This window comes from Cryptotermes secundus, unplaced genomic scaffold (genome assembly GCF_002891405.2).
Source record: "Cryptotermes secundus unplaced genomic scaffold, Csec_1.0 scaffold508, whole genome shotgun sequence".
Taxonomy (NCBI): domain Eukaryota; kingdom Metazoa; phylum Arthropoda; class Insecta; order Blattodea; family Kalotermitidae; genus Cryptotermes; species Cryptotermes secundus.
In genome coordinates this window covers 1,030,664-1,039,628 of record NW_019733326.1, presented here as the reverse complement: position 1 = coordinate 1,039,628, position 8,965 = coordinate 1,030,664, and the positions used below count along the sequence as shown (strand labels likewise).

General features: G+C 40.5%; 1 protein-coding gene across 7 annotated transcripts in view; it reads right to left on the bottom strand.

The window, feature by feature from the left end:
* Window positions 1-3,094: 3,094 nt before the first annotated feature.
* The window catches only part of LOC111867995, a 56,964-nt gene continuing 51,093 nt past the window's right edge, over window positions 3,095-8,965 (bottom strand). For 6 of the 7 annotated variants that reach the window (XM_023858305.2, XM_033752898.1, XM_033752899.1 and 3 more), the window contains 2 exons: window positions 6,467-8,186; window positions 3,095-4,704 (listed from right to left, as the gene is read on the bottom strand). In XM_023858305.2, coding sequence (XP_023714073.1) covers window positions 4,555-4,704; window positions 6,467-8,186 — 1,870 coding nt within the window. In that variant the 3' untranslated portion in view covers window positions 3,095-4,554. The remainder of the gene's footprint in view (window positions 4,705-6,466; window positions 8,187-8,965) is intronic. The other variant, XM_033752897.1, reaches the window with a different exon arrangement.

Here is an 8,965-nt window from a genome sequence, read left to right as displayed (position 1 = left end):
GGGTCAGGTCCCCATATTTATATCCCCCCAGGCACTTGGTTCCCTTTTTGTTGCTTCCTACAACTCACAGGGATACAGTGGATGTATTCGAATCTGCCTCCACACGGGCTGATCAACACAATATGCTGACCACTGAGATTAAGAAGAAGGAAGGTGGGAGGAAAAGAAAAACCTGTTTAGAACTGCTGTGATTTAATAATATTTGCTAGGTCATACTTTCTCTTATGTACTAACTTGACCTTTAAATCTTCCCACAGAAAAGTGTAGCTTTGGAGGTTACCTTGTATTGGTATCTTATTTTCATGGTGACTGCATAATCTTAAAAAATTGGTTGTAATAAAGGTACAGGTACTGCCAGAAATAGAAAGGTCGCTGTGCAACTATTCCCCAGAGAATGAATGCCACCAAATTCACTTAAGAGGGGCAGAATTACATCATATGATACAGGAAATAACATGGCTTAGTGAATGCTCATATACGGACCAAATATAGTGCCATGCCAGGGCTTGGGGTGTATATGTCAGCTGCCACACAATCTTAAGCTTGCTACAAGGTAGCTGTTCAGTGTTCTGCTGCAGTGTGTGAAAAAATCTCTCTGTATAATGTGTATCATCACAGGAAATAAGACAGTAGATGAATCCTGTGAATGAGCTAATGCAAAGTGAAAGGCAAAGAAAAATAACTAGAAAGTTAGTGCATTTAGTATAAGTTATATATCATATTTAGAGTAATGCAAACATGATACTGTAGCATGGAGGTAATGGTCCGTACACACAGTAGAGGAACATGCCACATACACAGTGACATCACACAGCAATAAAAGCAGTGTTGCAAGCAGCTTTCTCTGTGGATCTGCTCTGAGACTACTTGACTTGACCAACCAAGTTCAGTGAGTGCAGTGGAGTACAGTGGAGTGAGTTGGTTGGTGAGCAGTCAGTTAGTCAGAGGACTACTGCAGTTCAGTAGTTGTGAGCTGTTCCTTTTAGAAGCTGGTAGCTGATGCGCGGGTATAATTCAGGAAACTGAAGTAAGGGGAATGTCCGCCGTTGAAAGCCATTACCAGGAAAAGAATGGTGAAGACAGTGCAGGCTGAGAAAGACAGCATGTGCAGTTACAGTGATTTTTAGAGCATGTAAACCAGTGAGCCTGTTACAGTTACTTGTACTTATGACCTGTATGTGGTCAATAAATCCGAGTTCTGTAGCACCAGAAATGGGACCAAAGTTGTCTCAAAATGGGGGATTTTTCAACTGTCCACTCTTACTCTGAAAGCAATAACCTCCGATACTTCACCATCTATCCCAAATCCCAGAAGCCTATGAAGGATCTGATATGGCATCTTCCATTCTCCACTCCAGCAATGGGCATCTCAGATGGGTTGGTAAACCTTTGCGTTGATGTTACAGCATCAAACAAATGTAAGCCACCCATCGATCACCTGCAGAAAGATCATCCACAGTAAACCTTCCTCCTCTTCCTCATAACCTTATCCAGGATGTCAATGTCCCAGGAGATATTCGAACTGATAAGCCTTTGCCACATTGCAATCAGGGCAGAGATATACAAATCCCAGTCTCATGCAGTATTACTCAGAAAAGGGCAATATGGCATCGATACCAACATGCTGCATCTGCAAGTTAGTGGCCGGACAGTAACCTCATCCCTCCAACTATCGAGGCTACAGGCATGCCAAGAGATGTGAAAGAGAGAGTCGCAGAGAGCACCCAGGACTAAAACAGGAAGGAGGTCCTCTTCCAGCCACACCACCCTGGACTATCATCCTTTGTGGAAGTGCTATGCAGCAAAACACAGCAACAGCAGCAGCCTCAGCTGCCCTCAGTTGTACAGGACCACACCCCCCCTCCCTTGAAGTAGAAGCAACAACAAGTACCAAGTCAGTCAGCTCAGGCTCCCAAAATAAACAGTTCATCTCCGAATGACATATTCAGAGTAGTCACAAAGGTATTTCAGCAGATCATAACAGAGCTCAATGGGGCTGAGTCAGAAGACAGAATAATGGCCATCACAAAATTGTATTAAAACTCGTGAAGCAAAATGGATGCCAGAGTTCACAGGTCCCTAGAAGTTGTAGCATTCAATATTACTCTTGCCAAAAGACTGTGCATAATGCCTACATGTAAAATTATAAATATAGATGTCATGCACTGCTGACTATGCCTGATGTGTGCTCTGATCAGAAAGGGCGCCCCACAGTGACAAAAATTTGGTCTTGGGCCCCACATGGGGCTTCACTCCATGACTGACTGGCTGACTGACCATCAGTCATAATATGAAATTGACTTCAGCAGTGAATCAGTTGGTGAGCCAATCTTGAGTCAGAGGTCAGAGCTGACAATTAGGTTGTCATCGTTGGAAGTCAGCAGACAGCAGTTGCAGCCGAGTGCCAGTTGGCAAGGACGTAAACAAGGACGCAAAGGAATCTCCATTGTTGTGAGCTGCTACTAAACAACGGGCACTTGAAGGCACAGCAGATTGGGAAGACTCAGCAGGTACTGCAGTGATTTGTACAGTGTGTGAATTAGTAACAGCATTATAATAATCTGCAGTTACGAGTTCTAAATGCAATTATCAGTAAAAACTCATACCTAGTCACTGTTTCAGACTTAGTTTGTGAAGATGTGTTGCATGAAGCAATCCGTATGTTTAAATAAAAGAATGAAAGAATATAATGAGCATGATGATGCAAAACAAGAAAAGTCAAGGTTATGGATTCTTCTGGTGAATTAGAATAAAACAAAATAAGATCGAGTTAGGGATGCAAGCAAGTCAGGCTGAATCTAACACCAAGGACAACTTAGAAGCAGAATTAAATGTGGCCAACAAGGAGGTATAGGCTCTGGAAGAGGAGCTGTATCAAACATTCATGGTCCAGCAAGATTGGGCAACTCAGACAATGTGACAGTAGTAGTTTTGTACTTTCTAATTGTTATGTTCTTAGACAGCAGACAAGAAGGCAAAAGGTTCTGGACAGAATGGCAGCAAGCATTACCCAAGTTCACTCTCCTGAATTTCCTCCTGAATCAAGTTTCGATCTGTTATAGTCATTCCAAAATATCTGAACTGTGCCACATTTTTAAAATATCTGTTACCTATCTGTATGTCATGATTTTGCCCTGCATTTTGTTGACGAGACAGCAACATATACTTACAGCCGTGTCTGTTCGAGGATTTATAAAAGAGGCTGGAATTCCTAAGAAGTCAAGTTAATGGAGGGAGTTCAATTTGATTGTTGCACAGTGATGTTTATCTGATGATCTTATTCAGTTGGTGTGAAGGTGGACGGGGTAGAGGCTACAGCTCACCGGTTAGATGAGAGTCAATGCTTTAGGGACAGATTTGGAGTGGAGAAAGAAGAAACTTAGAGACTGAATAATTGATGAAAAAGGGGGGAAAATCAATTAGTGACAGTTGTGATTTACCCATAAAGTTTGTAGTGGTCCCTGTGCCAGGGGACCAGGAATTTTGGGCAGACAAATGTGCCTCACTACAGTCTGAGTACCAGGTGCTGATAAGGCAGTATTCCGTTGCAGATATACAGGAAGTTAGTTAAAGTCTGTGGTCGGGGAGCATGCCAAAAAGATATCAATAGTCAGCGCTGCTGAAGACAAGGCTCTCTCCGGCGTCCTGTATGGGACATATGGAGTTACACTGAATGAATTAAAGACCCTTCTGAAGACCAGCACCGCAGCAACAGAAAATGAAAAGCCAACCCAGCAGGAAGGCTTCAAAGAAGTCTGGAGGCGCAAGTGGTGCAACACCACCGAGACTGCCCTGAATATAAAAGAGAAAAAAGGCGGCTGCTGCCGCAAGCACCCCCACTAATGAGGTAACCACTCACAACTTTTTCGCCCTTCTCAGGCCAACAATTATGGACACCAATTCTTCGGGCGCTGAGGCCACAACACTGGAGGAGGCAGTCCCTGGTAAAGCAGGTAGGCTGCCCCCAATAATACTAAAGTCACAGATCAACCTGATTCAGCTGCAAAGGCTACTGAAAAATGTTATCAAAGAAGACTTTGAGTTCCATAGTACCAAAAAGGAACCAAGAGTCATCACCAAAGTTATGGGGGATTTCGAAACTGTCAAATCCATCTGACTGTCCTCATTATATTTTCCCTGCATGGAGAACATAGAAAACGCCGATTTTCTACTGTTGCATTTATGTCAATTGCTGTGGGAATCTTTTTACCAAGTTGTTGCCCAGAAATGGGTTGCATAACCCCATTTATTAAGAATCTGCTGCCTTAGCGATGGGTGTCGTTTCACAACCGTGACCCAGCAACGGTCTACATGCTACAGTATATTTGTAAATTGCACGTTGTCCTGCGTCACAATCACATTTTGTGCAACACTGATGTAATGCAACTTGGTAGTCAGTCTTGTCAAGTAAAATGGGATAGGAAAGAGTGAAGGTAAAATTCAAGTACAAGAGATTACAGGAAATGTTTCAATGAAACTTACGTCCTGGTTTAGCTGCAATGGAATGAAACATATAAAATGTGGGATGTATACATTAAATAAGCATAGTGTATGTCAAATATTTTGAGTCGCCAAATTAGTGTTAAAAATCTTCGCAACATGTTGTATCTTCTCCGCATTTATTAAAGAATGCATTTGTTTCTTTCTCTCCTGCTCCTTCAGCAAGTCCATTTCTGTACCTTCAGCACCTGACTCATTCCTATGCTGGAAAAAAGAACAGCATTATTCACAAAGTATAGAAACAGATCTTAATCCTACTCCCAACAAAGGCTGGAATGCAGCAGTGTAAGATTTCAAATAAAACATAACAGCATGCAGTAGCACATGCTGCCTTACTATGATATAGGATATGCTGTATCCTGCACTGCATCTGTCTTTGTACACTGAATCATTATAATGGCTGTAATTCCGAGAGAGAGAGAGAGAGAGAGAGAGAGAGTGTGTGTGGGGGGCAGGACTATGAAACTTGAAACAAGAATGTGGGTAAGTCTATCTGAATTTCTGCAATGCAGTTTGCACCACTGCAGGATTTGTTTTTTAAAAAAAAAAAAAAAAATCCAAAGCATTACATTTCTGCAGACCCTTATACATGTACAAGGCTGCCTCACTCGCACCAAAAAACTGCTACGAAGCATGGCACTGAAAATGACAAGGCAAACTGTATACAAAAAGTTTATACACATAATGGGATCAGTCACCACATGTTTCCATGAACAGAGAACAATCAACTGGCAACTTGATGCCAATAGGGTATGTGAAAATACATGGCCTCAACCACTTCTACAGAAGGAACCTTCTTATAATATACCCCAAACATACAAAGTGGTATATGTCACTTCTGTAGACTACCCACAAAATGTTTAAACATCAAATCAAATGTTAACAAGATCATTAAAACTGTAAAAGCATAGTCTTAGAATAAAAAGGAGATTAAGTCAGTAAATGTTTCCTATTATTAGGTTCAGAAACTATCATCTTATCTCACTTCCATAACAATAAAGACCAAGACCGTAAAACAAAAATGCTGTCATTTGCCTTCCATTGGGTGGCTGCAGAACAGTCTCTTATTTTGTGAGAAATATGAAATAACAAGACCTGCAACTGAATTACTCAGCAAAAAGAAGGGAATCTAAGAGAGCTTCAGTTGGGGTGGAATTCCGATATTACGTAGCAAGACATTTTCTGATGTGCTGGAAAATTAGTATTGTGAGGGAAACTGTCCAACTAGCATCCATATCCCATGTTCATCCTCTTTGTACTGTATGTATATTTCTTTGATAACAGTTATGTGCATTGTATACAAGTGTCTTTCAACCTGAACTTAATTTTTCTGTTTCCAATACATAAGATTATATTCACAATAGTCACAACTGGCAAAGCATTTTAAGCCCTACAGAGCATCATTTCTTTTGTGGGTTATTTCATGTTGCTGTCTGTATTTAGACCGCATAGCGTTAAATGATAGGATGACTGATGAATTCGAAAGGGTTTGAAAGGGAGCGGCCGTTGCCTAATCTAGGTACTACTTTGGCATTTGAATGCAGGGACAAAAGAAAACTTACTAAGCCTGTGTCCAAACCAAGATTTGAAATGAACGCCTCTTGGATAAAAGTTTAGAGCATTACCACTCAGCATGGAATGTTATCAATAAGTCTGTTTTTTGTGGGTTATTTAACAATGCTTTCAGAACTGAGACCACATGGCACTGGATGGTAGTATGAGAGATGAATCATGACTGTGAAAGGATTTGGCAGGAAGCAGTCATGGCCTAATCACAGTACATGGAACTATCTTGCTCGGAGGGACTGGGAAAAATCACAAAAATCCTCATCCAGGATAGCTGGCATCCCAGGCCAGATTCAAACTGTGCACCTCCAAACTGTAGGTCTACAGAGTTACCTCTAGACCAACCTGCTTGTTTAAATAAGTCTGTATTATTATTTTCCTTATAAGAGATTAATCTTACCTTGAAACATGATGGAGTCAATTGGGTCGGTCTCAGAAATGTATTATTCAGACATTCCTCATCTCTAACCGAAGAAGTTCTGGAGTTTGTACAAATGTTCTCTCCTTGCTTTTGTCCTTCTGTTGAATGAAATGGTTTGCTTATCCTGAAAATTTCTACTGGACCCTCTAAAACTGCCTTCGCATTCACAGTTTTCTTCTCTTCCATTGTATTCCCACCTTCCGGAGCCTGCCTTAATACAAATGCTGTTTCTTGACTGTTTTCATCTAAGTCTTCACCATGCAAAGATTCTAATTTATTCACTGAACAATTAGAAAAGGCGACATCACTGCTAGAACTGGTCCTGGGGTGAGCACTGATACTGTTCCCTATTGTGTGTGAGACCTGCAATTCTGAAATGGCTCTGTTTCCTGTTTCATGTTTAGAATTCAGACACACACACGGGAGACATGAACATGTTATGTCACCTATAGTGTATTGCTGCTCAACTATGTCTAATGAAATATCACACGAAGATGACTGGTTCATATTACTTACTTCCACAGCTGACATCAAGTTCATGTCTGATGCAGATGAAACATTAGCCATGATTTCACCATCTGTGTGAAACTGAGTTCTATTCTCTTTTGTCATACCAACATTTCTTTCCATTGTTCCAGCTTCATTCATACGATGGTTTCCTTCATTACTCTTGATACACAAGCTATCATTCATAACATGTGTATTTTCTTCAAGAATGTACATTAAATGCTCGCTACTTGCAACATCAACTTCCATATCCGCATGTGTTGTATCATCATAATCACTGCAAATCTTCACTGAATCTTTGTTAGGCTGTGCATTGCTCCTGACTTGAGACGATACATGATGGCACCCAACATGATGTTGTTTATTGAAACCAGAAATGTACATTTCATTGCACGTGCTCAATAACTGGTGAAAGAGTAGGGGGTTGAACACATTTTCCAATTCAAGTTCTCTAGCAGATGTTTCCATCAGGTAATCTGTCAGTTTGTCAAAATCATCTGTGTCCTCAGCATCTGACCTCATTTCTTGTTCACCACTTGTTCCATTTGATACAGTTTTGGAAACACCTTCATTCCAATTATTATGAATTTGATTTCCTTGTGTTCTTAAATGTGAAGAGATTTTCTTGCAGCTGCTGGAATCATCAGGGTAACTTGCATTTGCCAATAAGCTCATGTGATTCACTGGTGTCCTCCTGACTACATGATTCTCACTCCTTTTAGGTAAATAACCCTGAATGTTGCTTACATTACTTTGTGGTAGTGGATAAGAATTAGTACTTGAAATATAAACAAAATTATTACTTGGCAATGAATACACCATGCTATTTTTAAAATTTTCATACTTCTGAGAGGAAATTTGAGGTATTTTATAGTTTTCTTTTGCAACTTTAAAATGTACACTTTCTCTATTATTTGGGTCTTCTGAATATTTGGAACCTGCTGTAACTTCTGGAGAATTTGCAACTGTACTGCCAAGGTCTGAATTTCCTTCATTTTCGGGTGATATCTCACCTCTCAAATTTTTGCTCCCCTCTGTATTTGATATATTGTTACTGGCTGTTTCAGGCCTGAAGGAGATTTCAGTTTCTTGTATCTGAGTTAAGAATGATTGAGTAGAACCTTCATCTGTTACAAAATGCAACCTTTTCTTTAATCTCTGCGTAATTTCATCCAGTTCTGAAAGCTTCTGCCTGCAAAGAGAAGCAAAAACATGTTTAGTTTCTTGGAGCAGGGTGAGACTGAGTCCACTTGGCATGTCAGGCACTATTTTGCCTACTGTACCAGCCCTGAATGATAGATGATGATTGTGAAATAAGAATTGGCAGGGGAAACCTAAGTGCTTGAAGAAAACCTTCCTCAGTGCCACCATAAATCGCACGTGACGTGACCTGGGCTGCTACCCTAACTGCCTGAGCTATGATAGCCCAACAAAAATATAAAATCTGTTCTGGAAAATTCAAGATTCTCCAAAGTATAACAGAACTGAAACTGAATGGTACTTAGCCATCCATGTCTTGTGAAGCCGGAAAGGAGCAGCTATGATGTACCATCACAAATGAAAGTGACTGCACTTTTTAAGCTTAGTATATTCTGGGATATGATGATGCAGTGTCGGAAACAAGTTCACAGTTATTTTGGAGGAATGTTCTGTCTCCATCTTTGGGATTGAATCAATGAGCAAGACACAAGCTGCCTGCTTCTTGCCATGTAGTTCACTCAGCATATCTCACACCGTGAACATGAATATGTTCATCTAAAACATCAACTGACTACATGGCAACACAGCCCAGAAGATAGTTCTGTTCATGGTAACATCTATAAGAATCTCAAACCCAATTTGACTACACTTCCTTGATGGTATTAGGTAAGAAAATGTTAAGTCAACAGGATAGTTACTTTCACATAATTAATCCTTGCGCATACGATTCAAAGTGTCCTTCCAGTTCAACTCAGTTACACCAAAACAATA